The sequence below is a fragment of the Eriocheir sinensis genome, chromosome 45 (genome assembly GCF_024679095.1).
Source record: "Eriocheir sinensis breed Jianghai 21 chromosome 45, ASM2467909v1, whole genome shotgun sequence".
Taxonomy (NCBI): Eukaryota; Metazoa; Arthropoda; class Malacostraca; order Decapoda; family Varunidae; genus Eriocheir; species Eriocheir sinensis.
Window position 1 is genome coordinate 9,987,916 of NC_066553.1, and position 19,421 is coordinate 10,007,336.

The following is a 19,421-nucleotide window of genomic DNA, read 5'->3' on the forward strand; positions in this document are numbered from 1 at the left end:
TCCTTTCTGGCTTATCTATCTCTACTGTGGTTGATGGTCACTGTTCTTCCCCTAAACATATCAACAGTGGTGTACCGCAGGGCTCTGTCCTATCTCCCACTCTGTTGTTCATTGATGATCTTTGCAAAACAAACTGTCCTATACATTCTTACGCCCATGACTCAACTCTGCATTACTCAACATCTTTTGATAGAAGGCCCTCCCAACAGGAACTACATTATGCCAGACTGGAGACCACAGAACCCTTAACCTCAGACCTTACTATCATTCCCGATTGGGGCAAGAAGAACTTTGATATCCTTCAACGCGTCAATTTTTTCACCTGTCAATCTCTCAAACACCTATCCCTTATTCTTCGATAACACTCAAGACACTCAGCTGTCACCTTCTTTTACAATAAACATCCTCGGTCTATAAATCCTAAACTCAAAATCTCAACTGGAAACCTCATATCTCCTCTATTATTAAATCAGCTAACTCGGGCCCATTAGCTGCTTCCTTTACTGTAAAATAAACAAACGGAAAAACTTTATGTACTCAAGGCGTTTCCTCACAAGCAAGAGCTGATATTCTCATTTGAGAATCAGAGAGAAAACTTAAAACATCGTCAGAGATGACATTGTCTGAAACTGAAAATTTCAGAAGCAATTAAATCCCCTCTAATGATGCCCAAGGAATGTGGGCGCCAGACTCATCGGGCCAACTGTCAGAGCAAGACAGCGGAGGAGTACTTCCGAGCAGCAGTGCTCATCCCATACCTGGATTCCTTGATAGAATCGTTGAGAACTCTAATATTATAATTATAATAATTAACGGTTCCGTGATAAATACATGCAACCTTTGGCTGAAAATATACAAACGCATAAAAGTCTAAAATATGTATAACCCTAAAATGAGGATAAAAAACAGACTGGTGACTTAAATTAAATGAATACAAACAGCCTACCGGCGCTATAGGCTCCTACCGGCGCTATAGGCTAAAACGTAAAAAGCAAAAACGGAAAATGATTTTTTTTTTTTTTACGTGCCAGCCTATAGCGCTGGTAGGCTTTGTTAAGGGCTCTGGATGGTAGTCGGCTCCAGCCCGTCATGGCGCAGGCAAGTGTTTTTATAGTGGCGCCATCTTTTCTTGGCTCATGCTGCCCCCCGGAACTCGTTCTTGATTCACTTGGACGGTTTCCTCTAGAGTCCGGGTTGATGGGTGGTCTTCACGACAGCATGTGGGTAGTCTTAAGCCACTCGGCGGTAACTGAAAAATTCGAGGTGGTAGCGGTGGATTCGAACCCGCGTCGTCCATCACGCGGTGAATGCGGGGCCCGCACGCTAATCACTCAGCCACCGCCTACCCTAAATGCAATGAATTGTTGAAAAAATTATCATGGTGACTATGAATGGAATTAACAGAAATAAAAGAAAAATGTACGTAATAAACTGTTGAAAACTCCACAATAGTGATTAAAGTAAAATGAATAAAGTATTAATGCAGTGGTTCCCAAACTGGGGGCCATGGCCCCCTGGAGGGCCATATAACAGAATGCAGGGGGCCATATTCTGAGGCTATGTACAGATAAAACCAAAGGAGTTTAGCGGGACAAGGATCATGTATGAAAAGTGGGTAACGACCAGAAAAAGTTTGGGAACCACTGTATTAATGTAATGAACTGATGAGAGCTTAAAATGTCTGGATATGGTCATCTATTACGTGTTTAAAAATCTTTCTATTGTCGGTTGAGTACTGTTCTTGTAGCGGTCAGTTCGGGCTCCGATGGGGACGCAGGCACTCCCAGAGATAGCCTTCACCTTGGCCCTTACATCTATGTTCCAGATCTGCACTGTGTTTTAGCTCCTGATTCTGTTGTGGTGTCAACCCAACACTTCCAAATTTTCCAAGGCTGTCTAGCCATCATAATCTAAGCCGAGCCGTGACACGTTTATTGCACTTTTGTTGAAATCAGTTAAATTCAGACTCAGGATTACATTCAGAGGATGGAGTAGGGTGAGCTTGCCTTTCGACTTGAGTACAAAAATGAAGCATAATTTTTTTCAATGGTGTCCTTTATCTTTTTGTTTGAGTTTGACATATGTATTTAATCTCCGAATGTAAAATACCGTCAGAACCCGAAATACATCAGAATAAAATACTTGGAGTCAAAAAGGACGAAAACCAGCTGAGCATGGCATTGAGTTGAATGGAAATAAAATGCAAGACACACAGCATCCTTCGCACCTGAATATTTTCGTATGTGTAATTTTCGTATTGTTACAAATTTATACTAGTGACTGGGAATGATAGAATTTTAGATATTGGATGTCTTGTCTTTCAATCTGAAGGAAAAAGGCACAAATAGAAGTGGGAAGTGAAGTGTGGTGAAAGTGATGTTGATCGACAGAACAGAGGATGGGGCGGGGGAGCCGCAAAACTCGAGGAAGGGAGGGGCTTATTATCGAGAGCCCATCATCGTCCAGGATGGATGAGATGCCGTTATTTATATTTTTATTTATATTTTTACACGACAGGGTCTTGCTTCACATAAAAAACAAAAAATTTATTTTTTATTTTATTTTATTGTTATATATTTATAAAATAAAACAGACCGAGTCCCTAAAAGATCACTTCAAAATTTGGTTCTTCACGTTCTATGAGAGTGACTATACCTCTCTATACTTGCCTTGGACGCAGGAGCATTACTTACTGTAGTTCTCTCTACATCCACATCTAATGATAGAGATAGATCACCCAGTCTTCAAGGACCGCATGCTGAAGCTTGGATGCAGTTTACTTTATATTCTACAGTCTCATGAATACTTCGATCACTGTATTTTTGAACCGGCAAATTCATTGAAATTAAGATCGTTGCTTTCAGCGTGCACAACGGCACGGATTCATGGGAATTTTATTTTTTAAATTGAGTAATCGATATATCACTCAGCGGTGTGAAATGCATTTTCGTCCATATAAGCATCCCGATTTTCAGACTACTTCTTTTATAATTAGAAATGTGTTTCAGGCAAACGGAATTTACAAGATCAGTAACTTCGCTAATCAATCTCTGGTGGTTCGATCTCTGGTGGCCAACACGGCTGATACCCTCATGGAGCTCCTGGGGAGATGTGAACTAATTTCAGCAGTTCGATAAGCCATTCTGGTGTTGCTAACACTTTCCGTTAGTACATGTGAAGTCGACAATTCATTTACCACACTGAGGAAAGTAGGAAAGTGGCTGCGGTCATCTATGTCGACTAGTCATCTCTCCTCCCGGTGTTTGCCGAGTGTGGACCGAAAACGGGTCGACACCCAAGAGATCACGGCCAGATACACTGAGGCTGTCTGTCACTGAACTCTTTCGTCATGATAATCGCCGACTTCAGTTTTTTTTTCTTCTAGTAACGTGTAAGTAGGCAAGCAGGTGAAGGGCAACGTCCTACTGAAGTTTTCTTCCGAGCCCGCATGAAAATGTGGAATATCATTGAAATATTATATATATATATATATATATATATATATATATATATATATATATATATATATATATATATATATATATATATATATAGTTTTTTTTCGTGGTGTGCATGACAAAAATTAATAATTGTGACCAGAAAAAAAAAAATCCAGCATCGATTGATTTGAGTTGTTGACGCTTGGTTTGGCTTGCACACTTTAAGCTGCCCAATCAGTGCAACGGTCCGATTGGTGGAATAGTGGCAAACTAGTTGGGGCATCACACCTGGTGCTGCAGTTATTGAAAAACTGTGCTGCCATTGCTTTGTGGCTCACCTTTGAAAATTTGAAATTTGATGCATATACAGTATGCATAGGCCTTAAAATAGCTTGGCTCTACTCCTCTTTTTTGTTTCATCTCCTTGTCATTCATGTACTTTTAATTTCATTAAATTTTCGTTTACAGTTTCAAATTCAGCACATCTTTCCGATTCAGATGGTATATGACATGTACAGTTGCGGAAATGAGTTCCTGTACCCACTGTGGTAAGCCTTCCCACCAACCGGCAACGTCGCAGTAGTACTACTCAAGTGTTGTTGTGAATGAACGGTGTTCGTCGTGTTTGGGTGTGAGTGGCGGAGAGGTTCACTGCTATTCAGGAAGTGTAAGGGAGGCTTTATTCATAATTAAGAGGTGAAAATAAATGTAGCATGTGTATGTAACACATGTTAAACCAAGATATCACTACAAAATAATAACAGCAGAGAGAAGACGAGACGTATTATCCAGAGTCGAGACTGATGTTCCGCTCCTCCATCAGCATTCACGTGTGAACGTGTGCACTCTCTCTCTCTCTCCTTCAGACACGAGAGAGAGAGAGAGAGAGAGAGAGAGAGAGAGAGAGAGAGAGAGAGAGAGAGAGAGAGAGATAATATATTTGACGGTTTGCTTGCCTGCCCACTACGTGACTACACCGCCATTCAATAGTTCACACTGTGTTACGAGAGCAGAAACCCACATGTAAGAGGTTGTTGTGGGTTACTGTTAACTTACTACAGTGAATCATGGCAGTGCTGAGGTAGAATGGCATATACTTATTTGGAGTTGATGGTCCTTTAACTGTATGGGTATAATTCAGGTGGTGTGTTTCGAAACCGTGGTCACGTGACGCCCACCATGGCTGAGTGCGTATAACATACTTCATGCAATAGTTTGTGGACCTTGCTCCTATTAGTTAAGTAATATTGTTTTTTACCACCAGCGTGTAGGTAGTAAATGGACAACAAACATTTGATCAGGTTCACGTTCATTGTGGGAGGTGTTCATGGTTTTTCGCATTTTCGTATACTGTTACTGCCAGTGTGCACACGTTCACACGTGAATGCTGATGGAGGAGCGGAACATCAAAGTCTCGACTCTAGATAATACGTCTCGTCTTCTCTCTGCTGTTATTGTTTTGTAGTGATATATTGGTTTAACATGTTACATACACATGCTACATTTATTTTCACCTCTTAATTATGAATAAAGCCTCCCTTACACTTCCTGAATAGCAGTGAACCTCTCCGCCACTCACACCCAAACACGACGAACACCGTTCATTCACAACAACACTTAAGTAGTACTACTGCGACGTTGCCGGTTGGTGGGAAGGCTTACCACAGTGGGTACAGGAACTCATTTCCGCAACTGTACCAATATAACAATAATCAGGGGGAAAAAAATGGACAAGAAAATAACAAGTCTATCTGACAGAGGATCGCCGAGGCGCTGCTAATTGAAGTAGCGAATAGTAGTAGCAGACATAACTATGTGATGTTAAGTTTCTCTGTCTCGCCATCCGTCACCCTAAGATGGCCGCCAGTTGCTTCAAAATCGAGGCTCTGGGAACCCTCTATGTATATAACTCTGTGGTTCGGCGCCTCTGAAAAAGGCACTGCTCTAGACCTTAGAATATTTTCAGACATTCCGCAAACTTTGTATCAACAATGATGCCTATAAGTGTTTAGAAACATCTTTTATGATCATGTAGAGGGAATAATGGCCTGAAACACTGTGCTGCCTAATTTACAGTCCTACTGTAGAATCTTATCAAAACACCCTCCACGGAATTCATTGTGAGTCCCAGGAACTAGACACACCATACACACTATCAATATAATTTTGGCTTGATATAATTTGTCTCATCATAGGCCATTCTACCTCAGCAATGCCAAAACAGAATTTCAAGCCGTCAGTGAATATCTTGACTGATGAGGTGATGCTGTTGTTTATGTAATTAACACATAGAAAGAAGAAGCCTCAAGACGGCCGCTGTCCAGGAAGACACAAGACCTTCTACCCTAAATGAACATAAAGCTGAAGCAGAAAATAGACTAACAACAGCCATTATCACTATGCCTTCTCTTTCCATGCGTGGGACCAGCCAGCCACTCACCTGGTGCCGTACCTGCAGTAGCCGTGCACCTGGAAGGACCGACACAGCTCAGTCTTGAATTTGGTTGGATCTGGTGTGTCTAATGATGTCACCTGCCCCCATCCGACCTCCCCACGGCAACAGCGCACCCCGTGCTGTATTTGAGTACTACAAGCTGTGAAGCAGGGGAGGGACGGTGAGGGTGGGGTAATCTGGGAGGCTTTTAGTGCTAGAATAGGAGGGGCAGGTAGGGAGGTACACTTGAGGGCGGAGTGGGAGGAAGAGGAAGAAATGGAGTGGTAAGCAAGGGTGGAGAGGGAAGGAGGGACAGAGCTCTTCGGATGTGTGTAGTGGGAGGCAAGGGGAGGAAGGGAGACGGGGGTAGGGTGGAAGGAAGGAGTGACGGAATAGGTGACAGGGAGTGGGCATGATGAGGCTGGAGAGTAGGTCGGGACAGAGTGGCAAGCATGGGCAGAGGGCAAGGAACCGGGGATATCTGTATGGGAAGCCGGAAGGGGAAAGGAGGAAAGGGACGTTGGAGGGTCAGAATCAGAGGGCGGGGCAGGAAGGGAGGCTGAATGAGAAACAAGTGTGAGTAAGGAGGAGTGGGAGGCAGGGGTAAAGGGAGGGGGAGGGGCGGAGTGGGAAGCATTATAAGAGCTTAGGGTAGGTAATGGTAGTGAGGGAGTGCTGTGGTGGGGCAGCTCTGGGTGGGGAGGGGGGAGTGAACTGTCGTGAAGGGGAAGGTTGGGCGGCGCGTGTTGCTGGCTCTCGTCTTTGGGGGTGCCGTGCTTATCAACCTGAGGGAAGATACGCACGTGAACCGATGACTTTTCTCACTTAAAGAAGTAATCTAACTTATTTTACCCACATGTGATTTGTTTCCTCATAATATATACAAAAAGGAGAGCGGAGCGGGAGGCGTGACACACGAACTGACTGACCCTCCCTGACACGTGCTGCCGGTCGACCAACACATGCATCTCCTGAGAACACATAGGAAGCAGCAAACTATGACCACTATGACCAGTTCTCACCTCGGTCCTAGATGAGGGAGAGAATTCTTCGAGCGGCTGCGTATACTCGAGGAAGGACGCCCTGCTGTTGGACGGATGTGGCGGAGACGGAGGGCTCACGGGCACTGAAGCCGAGGCACTCCAGCAAGTGGGAGGAAGGTAAGGGGTCCGTTTGGAGGAGCTGATGGATGCGGCGTGGAACTCCTTACTCTGGCCCGCCAGGAGTCTGTCTAAGGCTGCTGCCGCCTCCGCCAAGGTCATGTTCGGACACCTGGCACCGAGACTGGGAGAAAATGAGGTTAAGTGTAAGGTCAAGGATTCAGACTTGTAGTAAGTTATGTATCTTTATACCTAATGTATCATCTGATGCTTCCTGAAACTTAAACAAATGTAAATTGGAACTGTGAATCCCAATGGAGTTCCCTCCCTGGCGCCTATGTACTCAGTGTTTGGTTCAAACCCGCCACGCACGTTATACGAGAGGCTGCAGGCGTAAGTAAAGAAGTGGTTGAAGCATTGCAACTAACAAACACTGTTAGCCGATTGCCTCAAGCCTTCACTGTGCATAATAAAAATTGTGGAAGGGATTTTTCCACACTCGGATTATTCCAAACATACAATGTCGTCGGATTCTTTTCTTAAAACTATCCTTGCATGATATATTTTAATGGAGTGGCCATTTATCGATAATCAGCTCGGTTACCACCAATAATACTTAGGTCACTATTCATCGAGCAGACCTGAGTACGATGGGTTAGATAAGCGCCGATATATTGGCGGCACTGGGTTATTATCCGTTGAGTTGAGGTAGGGTTGTTTGTATATAGGTATAAGTAAGGTGATAGGTTGCGTCAATAGAGTTAACAGACTCACAAGAACAAATGATTTGCTGAGCTGCTCAGTAAGTAATTACACATAATCGATTCTTTTGCCTTCATTTTATTCGTCAGTCTTAAGATTATGGTTCCCCTGCCACTCTAAAGTTTAAAAGAATAGTGGCCGTACCATAAATCAGCTCCTTCGGCTGTTTAACATTGCCTATTTTGTGGTACTGTTAACGCGAAGAGGTTAGGGCAGGGGAGACGATGTGGGGAGGCAAGTGCGCATGTGCGAGCTTTGTTTACAAACATCTCATTCACTGCATTGAGTCTTTTAATGACTTACAATAATCCTACCTATCGTCTTATAATTTTCCTTCTGTCTCCTCAGAGTTCAGGGTGAAATGAGCCCTAAATGTCAGCCATTGATAAGCTCGTATCCTTTGAACCTGACGGAGAATCAAAAGAGAACTCTGAGGAGACAAGAAAAATCATATGACAAAATTAGGTAAGCTTATTATAACCTATTACGGGACTTAATGCAATCTATGAAATGTGTTTATAAATAAAAAACCGGACAGCTCGAGCATGCGCAGATTAGGGTGGGACAGCCCGTGATAGTGGGACAGCTCGTGACACCAGTGGCGAGAATGGGTGCGCGAGATTTCGAGGTTATTCAACAATTTCAACACTCAGCCATACCACCTTTCTCTCTCTCTCTCTCTCTCTCTCTCTCTCTCTCTCTCTCTCTCTCTCTCTCTCCTATTGCAATAGTTCCTTCAATCTTCAATAATATATCTTATACTGAACGGAGAGAGAGAGAGAGAGAGAGAATAATTATTACTATTATTATAGTTTGACAAAATCTCTCCAAACAAAATACACAAAAGAAACAAAATACTAAAAATACTTTAATAACAACAAAAATAAAATAAAATAAATAAATAAATAAATTAAAATTTCGTCCAGATAAAAACAGATTTCACTTTTCAAAATCATCCTTAACCAAATTAAAAAGGTAAAAAGGTAAAGTTGGGGGCATACGCTGTAGCAGCGCGTGGCCTCGGTGCTCATCTCCGTAACATTGGCCCTTGAGCCTGTGGTGGGAGGGAGCCCATTACCCCGGGACACAGGGCAAGTGTGACATCCGGGTTACCAGTTTACCTTCCCCGGGTTTCCCCAGGTACCCATTTATCGACCAGCCCGAAAGGGAGGATGAACAGCTGGGTGAGCTGCACGCCGACTGCCCGGGCCGGGATTCGAACCCGGGCCCGCGGAGTAGAAGCCAGGCACGCTGACCACTAGACCACCAAATTAAAACAGCAACGAAAATACATCTCTGCATGATAATGCATCTCTACAAATATTTTTTTTTAATAAATCGTATATACAACTACACGCGTTTCCAACTTCACTGTCCTTCTCCAATAAACTAGCTAGAGTGTTGAAATCCAGCATGTTAAATCTAGCTCTGCAGTCCCTAGAAGGAGAACAATCCATGATAACATGTGATTCGTTTTGTAGTACATTGTCGTTGCATGAACACAGATGCACCGGCGTTCCCTTCCTCAATTTTTGAATCGTGAGACATTAACCGTAGCCTCGTTAGTACTTATCGTTTGTAGTCCAGGATCAAGAGCCAATTTCACAGACCAACACAGTGGTTTTGTAATCGCCCAAACCAAACTATTTAATCTTCTACAATCCATGATGGTTAGGTTTTCGATGTAACACCACATACACAAGAGATTTTCCGAATGGTTTCTTCAAATTTCTCAACTTAAATATCAACAGCAAACACTACTCAAGGAATTTTCGAGGTCTCTGGTATTGGTCTGGAGGTTTACAAACCCATCACGCCGAACTGTGAAAGTGGCCCATAGTCAGTACTCGTATAAGCTGGATACGCAGATAGTTGGGGGTCAATTATTGTTCCGTAAGTTACATATTTAGAGGCTGTTGGAGTTTTTTTCTCGATGGCCCTCTTCACACTGAGCCGACTCTGGGCCACGACAGCCCAGCGACTTTTGGATTTGACAATTCGGCTCCCACGCTCTAAGAATGGGGGGAGTCTTTTGGTTTTGTTTTATTATTGTTGTTGTTGTTGTTGTTGTTGTTGTTGTTGTTGTTGTTGTTGTTGTTGTTGTTGTTGCCGTCTTGGTGTCGGCTAGTATAATTGCCGACGGTCGTCGCCTGACTGGGACATTCGGCCAACTAGTTGCCGGCATGTCGGCGACATGCAGGCAATTAGTCTCAAGACAAGTCTCAACGGTCATTTTTTTAAAAAATGGCGTCACGTTTACGACAACCACGACTCTGCCGACCGACTGGCCGACAGTCGCAGATGGTCTTGACGACGGTCTTGCAGACGGTCGCCCACTCTCGGCAAGACTGTTGTGAACTGGTTGGCCGACCAGCTGGCCGACAGTTTTCAAGGAGTTGGCCGACGGCCTTCCTGACTGTCTTGGCATGCAGCCTTGCCAACTGTCGCCGAAGTCCACCCAAATTTTAAAATGATATTTTGGTCGCAGGCATCTGCCTAGTGATCTCCTTTTCATGGGTCATGGGGTATATATATATATATATATATATATATATATATATATATATATATATATATATATATATATATATATATATATATATATATATATATATAATGGGCCGTGACTTTCTGTTGTGCCATTCAATCCCAGAGAGAGGCACCAGGAGTGTGTGCGTGCTGTGATGGCTCTCAAATTTGTGCCAATAAAACGTAACCATGCCCAAAAATTGTTTTGCTTGGGATTGCAAAAATGAAAATATAAAGTTCCTGATGGACGCAGTGAAGGTGCTCGAGGCCCGCAGAAGAAAAGGCTGAAGCGACGCATGTGGAGTTGTGGACTCGCCCCTGGCTGCTCCGCAGGACGCAGTATGGCATTTGATGAATTAATGGCCGAAATGGAGCAAGAAGACTCCACATCCACCCGAGAGTCGTCATGAACGTCCTTCATTATGCACGGTGGGCTAAAAAATCCAACATTGTCAGACTCTGCTCAGTCAATTGCGCAATCCTTCAATTAAGCCCGCACACGATGGAACTAGCTCAATCATGATTGCGGAATCACATGATTGCGCGATCATGATTGATAGTGTGTGGGCGCCTTTGTGTGTTTGTTATGATTATAAGCCGTGTCATCATCAGCTGATACGATTGCTGGTCGTTGTCGCTTCCCTTGACTGCCACTTCAACAAAGGCAAGCATAAAAATGTTTATATAATATTCATTATTTTAGCGCTATTATTTTATAAGTAGCTACGCCCGTCTTATTGCGGACACCTTTGCACTATGTGAAGTACTTTGTTCATGAAGAAATGTAACCCCACTGAGTGCCGGGGGGACCAAACCCTGAACCAGAGTACAAGTCGGGGCAGCACACAGCACACAACGCCGTATTGCTTTCCGTCGCAAATCGCTCGAGGGATAATTTCCGTTTATCGCATTATGGTGTTGGTACAGAGAGCAGATTATATTTAGTTAACTTAGATTAGGTCAGGTTAGATTTAGTTTTGTTATATTAAATTGTTTAAGATCAATAGGCTACTTTATACGCCTTGCGCTGTGCCATTGGTTGTTGTCACTGGGGGTCGGTGGTGGTGGTGGGCGTAGTACTTGTGGAATGTTACCATTTTTGCTTTGTTGTAATGGTTTAAAACGTGTTGGTTTAGACAGTTTAGATCCGGTGTGGTGTCATCTGCCACCCACGTATCCTAAGACATCCCATCCTGATTGCGCATCCGCGGGCTTTGTTTACAAACAGAGTGGATGAATTTCGACACGGTAGGCTACCGTGTCTTTTTTCGACTGCCTATTATGATCCGTCCCACCTAACTATTTTTTTTAAAGTAAATGATGACGCATGTTTTGAAATTGAAAATTACTTGAAATATGAAGGTTTCTTCCTGCGCCCCTTGTATGTCAGTAAATGTGAGAAAAGTGATATAGCCTGTAGGCCTACCCCTTGTATGTCAGTATATGTGATAAAAGAGATAACCTACACCCCTTGTATGTCAGTACATGTGATAAATGTGATAACCTGCACCCCTTGTATGTCAATAAATGTTATAATGTGATAACCTGCACCCCTTGTATGTCAGTAGGCCTAAATGTGATAAAAGAGATAACCTGCACCCCTTGTATGTCGGTTAATGTGATAAAAGAGATAACCTACACCCCTTGTATGTCAGTAAATGTGATAAAAGAGATAACCTGCACCCCTTGTATATCGGTTAATGTGATAAAAGAGATAACCTACACCCCTTGTATGTCAGTAAATGTGATAAAAGAGATAACTTGCACCCCTTGTATGTCAGTAAATGTGATAAAAGAGATAACTTGCACCCCTTGTATGTCAGTAAATGTAATAAAAGAGATAACCTTGTATGTCAGTAAATGTGATAAAAGAGATAACCTGCACCCCTTGTATGTCAGTAAATGTGATAAAAGAGATAACCTTGTATGTCAGTAAATGTGATAAAAGAGATAACCTACACCCCTTGTATGTCAGTAAATGTGATAAAAGAGATAACCTTGTATGTCAGTAAATGTGATAAAAAAGATAACCTACACCCCTTGTATGTCAGAAAATGTGATAAAAGAGATAACCTTGTATGTCAGTAAATGTGATAAAAGAGATAACCTTGTATGTCAGTAAATGTGATAAAAGAGATAACCTTGTATGTCAGTAAATGTGATAAAAAAGATAACCTACACCCCTTGTATGTCAGTAAATGTGATAAAAGAGATAACCTGCACCCCTTGTATGTCAGTAAATGTGATAAAAGAGATAACCTGCACCCCTTGTATGTCAGTAAATGTGATAAAAGAGATAACCTTGTATGTCTGTAAATGTGATAAAAGAGATAACCTTGTATGTCAGTAAATGTGATAAAAGAGATAACCTTGTATGTCAGTAAATGTGATAAAAGAGATAACCTTGTATGTCAGTAAATGTGATAAAAGAGATAACCTACACCCCTTGTATGTCTTGCGGCTCTTGCCGCCATCCTGCCTGGACAAACTACGATATCAACACTGTGTTTGTAAACATCGGGTTTCGCGCATGCGCAAATCAGGATGGGATGTCTTAGGATACGTGGATGGCAGATGACACCACACCGGCGCCAGGTATGCCAACCATAATATTCATATGTACGAAATAATTTTACCGATGTATTCATTACTCGATCGATCACTGTATGTATAATTATACATAAAAAATATATATACATTATTACACTGATGTGTTTTCCATATGCAGATGTCTGCCTGGGCTACCAACTTACTATGAGTTTCAGAGGCCGGGTTGTATTGTTTTTCGGGAACAACCTTTTTAACAAAGCGTCGGGTAAGGACGATAATCTGGCACAGCATGTTTCGGATCTTACCTCACTCTATTCAATATGTTCCATTAACAAGATATGGATAATTAAAGCATTTATAGGAGTGACGGAAGGGTAAAACTCAGCCAAATGTAGTGGATCGCGATGCGAGGCTAGTGTGACGGAGAGAGAGAGAGAGAGAGAGAGAGAGAGAGAGAGAGAGAGGTAAGTTAAATAGTTTATGAAAACGAGACTGACGCAATGAAACTTATCATCTTTGCTGCTGTTGCCAACTGTCAATGAAAAACAAAAAAACAAAAACATACACCGACCTCAAGAAGCATTCAATATGACTAGAAAATAGATAATGGGAGAATAAAGGCAATAGAAACAAGGTCAAACAAAGAATAAAGGATTAAAGCAAGCGGGTCAAAACAGAATATGTCAAGTCCAGATTCCAAACAAGGTTCACCGTGTCAACGCATCGTTCCGAAGCGCCAATACTCACGGCCCTGGCAGAAACAAGACGTCATCAAGAGGAGAGAATATTTAGTTTTGAGGGTACACTACAACAATCTCTCTCTCTCTCTCTCTCTCTCTCTCTCTCTCTCTCTCTCTCTCTCTCTCTCTCTCTCTAGTAAGTGTATGACTACGTCACAGCCACGTCTCGCTAGTCTTGCAAGGCGACCCACTACATTTTGGTTGAGTTTACCATTCCGTCACTCCTGCAAATGCTTTAATAATCCACATCTTGTTGATGAAAACTGTTGAATAACATGGGGCAAGGCCTGATACATGCTGTGCCAGATTACCGTCCTTATCCGAATCTATGTTAAAAAAAAGTTATTCCCGAAACACGATATAACACGGCTACGAAATCCATGGCAAACCGAAAGTATCCCCTAGGAAGGTAAGGGTTGGGTAGATTACTCGTAGCGATCGGAAAGGTAAAGGTACCATAGTTGGGGTATACGCTGTTGCTGTGCGTGGCCGCGTTGCTCATCTCCATCTCATTAGCCCTTGAGCCTGTGGTGGGAAGAGCCCATTACCCCGGGACACAAGGCCAGTGTGACATTCGGCTTACCACAGTTTACCTTCTCTAGGTTTCCCCAGCTACCCATTTATCGATCAGCCCGAAAGGGAGGATGAACAGCTGGGTGAGCTACACCCCGGCTGCCCGGGCCGGGATTCTAACCCAGTGTGGAGTCAACTCTTGTATACCCTTGTTATAGTGTTATAGTCCGTCCGCTTTGTTTACGTACACACTGGGGCGGATGAATTTCGGCACGGTGCCGTGTCTATGGTCAACTGCTCGTTATACAAGGGGTGCAGATTATCTCATTTATCACATTTACCAACATACAAAGGGTGCAGGAACAAACTTTCATATTTCAAGCATATTTCAAATTCAAAACATACGTCGTCATTTACTTTTATAAAAATAAAAATAAACTTGGGTGGGACAATGTCGGTAGGTAAATGTGATAAATGAGACAACCTTGTATAACAAGCAGTCGACAATAGACACGGTACCGTGCCGAAATTCATGCATCGCTGTGTGTATGTAAACAAAGCGGACAGACTATAACAAGGGTACGAGACTTGACGACACACCGGGCCCGCGCATTCGTGGCTCCTATAGTCTGAGTCAACTATTTAGTCAGTTTGGGCGGGGCCCGCTCGGGGAGTTCCTTGGCCACAGCTCTGCCAAAAATCTTAATTAATGTATACAGAATATTTGATACACAGTTTCAAATAATACGTAAATAACATATGAGGGAGAGAGTGATAGAAAGTGGGTGATGCAGCAGTGATGTGAAGTTTGGGCCCTACCCAAATTGACTTCATATTCGTGTCGGATTATAGACAAGCTAACCACCAGACCACGGGGGCAGGCGTAAATACCCCATATATGGGAAGAAGGGGAGAGTAATAGACCAAAAAAAAAAAAAAAAAAAAAAAAAAAAATGGTACGGGCGTAAGTCTCTCAATACACTGTTTTCTGTGGCTAGCAACACACAGGAAGACCACTCCCTACTTAAACTCAACCCCTTCAGACACTCCGTTCACCTCTGTCTCTGGAACACATTCACTGCACTAAGACCCATGGGCTCTGTTACACGTCTAAGTCTTCCACCATATTCCAGGTCATATTTGGGTCATTAATAACCCAGCAATACCTCACGCCTCCAGCACCTCAGGGCTCGGAATGGGGGAAGCGAGAACATGGCATCGTTTTGTTTACTTGTGACTTTCCTTTCATCACGGCGTCGGGGCAATATAAGTAACGTTCACTCTCTAATAAATCATAAGTCGACTATCAGGCATTAGACCACTTCACTACGCTGTCAATTTTCGCTGGTTCATCTCCTAAGAACAAAACTAGTCCCCTGAGGGTCATGAGAAACTACTTACACTTAATTAACAGGTGTATGCTCTCCATAGCCCAGTCACACAGCGTACTGACGGAAATACATACTATAGAAGACATACCCGAATCAGTTTGTCTCGAGTCCCCGACGTCAACAGGCAGGTAGAGGGCCAGAGGTGAGAAGCATACCTCCCCGAGACAACACACCCAAGGCAACAGAAAGAAGAGTGACCGCCAGCGCCGCCTGCCTGCTCTTGCCTCGCACGTCCACCTCGTCCAACGTCACAGTTCGGTCTCGTGTGCACGTGACTACAGAACAGAATAATGTTATGGATCCTTACCACTGCCAGGGTTTATTATTTTCTTATGATGTGCACTGATTAATAACTGTAGTGACTCGCCCATCGCGAAAAAGACACCAAAATATGCCACTTATCCGTTGGGTACCCTCCGTGGTGAAGTAGTTACTATAACCACGAATCCGTGGACCCGGGTTCGAATCCCGGCCCGGGCAGTTGGCGTGCAGCTCACCCAGTTGTCCATCCTCCACTTCGGCCGAGTCGACAAGTGGGTACCTGGGGAAGGTAACTGTGATAACCTGGATGTCACATTGGCGGGGTGATGGGCTCTTATCCTGAAGTTATCCACCACAGACTCATTGGCCAATGCGACGGAGATGAGCACCGAGATCACGCGCAGCTATGGCACAAGCCCCCAAGTTTACCTTATCGATCTTTACCCTGTTGGCAGCTAAATGAAACTTAATGGGTAATCAAAGCGCTGACTTCCCATCTCCATCGGTGCGATTTATTCCTCCCCTCCCCGGTTTCTGCTCATTCTGAAACATGGATATTTCATCTGTTAATTCTGGTCATCCAACCATCAAGTGATGACTCGACTGAGGAAATTTAATTTCTGTGGCAGAACACGGACTATATGCTGAAATGGATAGGTGGCCGACCCCGTTTTGTCTCTTTATCGTATTTGATAGACAAGAGGTTTTATTAATTTGCAAGTGTACCAGGTCTAACTGTTCCTGTTAATACAAATATTTAGTTTTCAAGATTAAAGGAGAATCTGAACCATCAGTCCCATGGTACTATTTGACCAAGTTAAATGGTCATGTAATTGAGTAGATAAGTTTTGATTTGATTTCATGTAGCCCATCTTGACAACATAGGGGTAATCTTCCATTATAAGGCAATGGTGAATTTCCAGCAGGCTGCATCCGTGTTGGTCCTAGGAATCTTCACATCCACGTGATGACCACTCACCCAGCTTCAAATGGAAGCATCACAGAGAAGGATGTGGCTGATCCATGGATGTATGTGTGGCGATTCTCTTTAAAGAGGTAAATATTTCAAGTATTTTCATTACTGCCACGTCCTATTTTTTTTTTTTTGTTCCTTTTAGCTTATACAGTATTTAGTTCATTTGAGTGTTTGGAGGCCTCATTTGTTGAGCAAATGAACGATAACCATAATATGACCAGGGCAATGAGTATATTGGAATTATTAACAGACCGATATCTCAGTTTTCTACTTCACCATCTGCTTCTCTGTTGTCATGTGTCTTCTAACCTTCACCCCTCCCAGAAAACTACAGGAAAGATTGTAACAATCAAAACAAGTGTGAAAATAGCCGTGAAATGTGTGTGCTAACCTGCCCGGCGGAGGAGTTGGAGTAGCCCATGGTGAGGTGGCAGTCAAAACCTGTGGCTTGCCAGTTGCCACAACTAAGATCCAGTAGGAGTGTGCACACACCAACAGGGGACTTAACCCCTTGCCCACCTTGAGTCAACATATATATAACCTCCTAACAGCCCCTGTGTTTCCACATTTCATCACATTGGACATTGGTCATATTATTGCTATCATTCATTTGCAAAACTGGAACTTAACTGGAAACTTCATATCTCTTCTCTTGCTAAATCAGCTTCCTCGAAGGGGGGGACAATATGAGCCTAGCAAGATAGTGCCACTATAAAACGCTTGCCTGTGCCACTAATTACCCCCAGTGGCACACGCACTCCCTCGCCGACAGACCGACTTGTTACCACGTCGACCAGTAGAGTCGGTCTGTCGGCTCCCTGGTACGGGCCACCTCTGGCAAAATCCCGAACTCTGTAGGGACCCAAAACTTCTCGGATTGGACGTAATACGGCCCCTAAACCGACCTTTGTAGGGACCCGAAACTTCTCGGGTTTGACTTGTAATACGGCTTCCCCCTACAGGGAGGGAGCATTCTTACACCACCACCACCACGAGAAAGATGACAGTGACACGCCCGTCCTTGTCAACAGACCGACTTGGTTGGCAAGTCCGCCATTTGAGTCGGTCTGTCGGCTCCCTGCTACAGGCCGCCTCTGGCAAAGGCCCGTGCTACCCCCTATAGGGAGGGAGCATTCTTAAACCACCACCATCACTAATTACTCAATAAAGGGTAAAGATGGGGGCATACGCTATAGCTGTGCATGACCACGGTGCTCATCTCCATTGCATTTTCCCTTGAACCTGTGGTGGGAGGGAGCCCATTACGCCGGTACAGGGTCAGCGTGACATCCGGGTTACCGCAGTTTACCATCCCCAGGTTTCCCCAGGTGCCAATTTATTGACCACCTCAAAAGGGAGGATGAACAGCTGAGTGAGCTGCACGCTGATTACTCGGGCAGGGAGTCTAACCTGGGGCTGTGGATTCGTAGCTAGGCACGCTAACCACTAGACCATGGAGGTGTAAAAACAATGATCGATGATATATGAGGACAGACTTAAGCATCAAATGCAGCAAATGTCAACAAGACGAGAAAACAATTAGAATAAGCAAATGAATTGAAGTTGCTAACCTTTGGCTGCACTGCACACATTCTAAATGTTTTGACTCATGATTTGGAAATTGGTAACATAAAAGAACATGTGGTTTACGTTGTAAAATACTTTTGAAATTATCACCACCTCAACAAGATACCGTCAAAAAGGCAGCCAACGTAGTATTCTGCCCCAGGACAATAGACAGACCATGTGTGACTGATTGAATAAATATATATATATATATATATATATGTATATATATATATATATATATATATATATATATATATATATATATATATATATATATATATATATATATATATATATATATATATGGTGTGGCGGTGGCGAACTGGTAGCGTACTGGGCCCACATTCACGCGTGATGGACGACGGGTTGAATCCCACGCTACCACTCGGATTTTCAGTCATCGCTGAGTGGCTTAAAACTACCCACATGCTGTCCTGAAGACCACCCATCAACCCGGACTCTAGAGGAAGCCGTCCAAGCAAATCAAGAACGAGTTCTGGGGGGCAGCATGAGCCAATGCAAGATGGTGCCACTATAAACACTCGCCTGCACCAGAACAGGCTGGGCCAACCATCAGGCCCCACCTGGAAGAAGCCTTGGGCCGACCATCAGGCCCCACCAGGAAGATGCCTACCGGCTCAACAGGCAACGACGTGGAAAAAAAAAAAAAACAAAAAAAAATATATATATATATATATATATATATATATATATATATATATATATATATATATATATATATATATATATATATATATATATATATAATGAACTAACTAGCCCCAAAAAATTTGGATAGGGAAAATATTAATAGCAAAGTTTCAGTGTTTTCTTTGTTTATTTTTGCCTTTTATATTGTTGTCCTGCAATAAGATAGATTTAAATCAATTACATTTAAAAAAATCATAATTTAAAGCAATGATTTTTCAAAATATCATTTGATTTGTCAACTTAATTTAAAGCAAACAACCCTGAATGAATCTTAAGTATCCTATTAAACAAACACATTTTCTGAGTTTTGGAACCTGGGGAAACCTTTGCCGTGTACCATCCAGCTCAACCCTTTCTTGATCCCTGACTATTCTTTTTAGTTCAGCAAGATACCCTCTCCTGTATGATCTAGACATTATTTTTCCCTGCCTCATTCCTTACCCAA

General features: G+C 43.1%; 1 protein-coding gene across 2 annotated transcripts in view; it reads right to left on the reverse strand.

Annotated features, from left to right (window-relative positions):
• LOC126980726 (uncharacterized) overlaps positions 1-15,709 on the reverse strand; it is a 31,143-nt gene extending 15,434 nt beyond the window's left edge. Inside the window, exons 1-3 of one of the 2 annotated variants that reach the window (XM_050831003.1) lie at positions 15,548-15,709; positions 6,897-7,158; positions 5,893-6,659 (exon numbers count right to left, since the gene is read on the reverse strand). In XM_050831003.1, the coding sequence (XP_050686960.1) occupies positions 5,893-6,659; positions 6,897-7,136 (1,007 nt within the window). In that variant the 5' untranslated portion in view covers positions 7,137-7,158; positions 15,548-15,709. Of the gene's footprint in view, positions 1-5,880; positions 6,660-6,896; positions 7,159-15,547 lie in introns of both variants that reach the window. The other variant, XM_050831002.1, reaches the window with a different exon arrangement.
• Between the last annotated feature and the right edge of the window lie 3,712 nt (positions 15,710-19,421).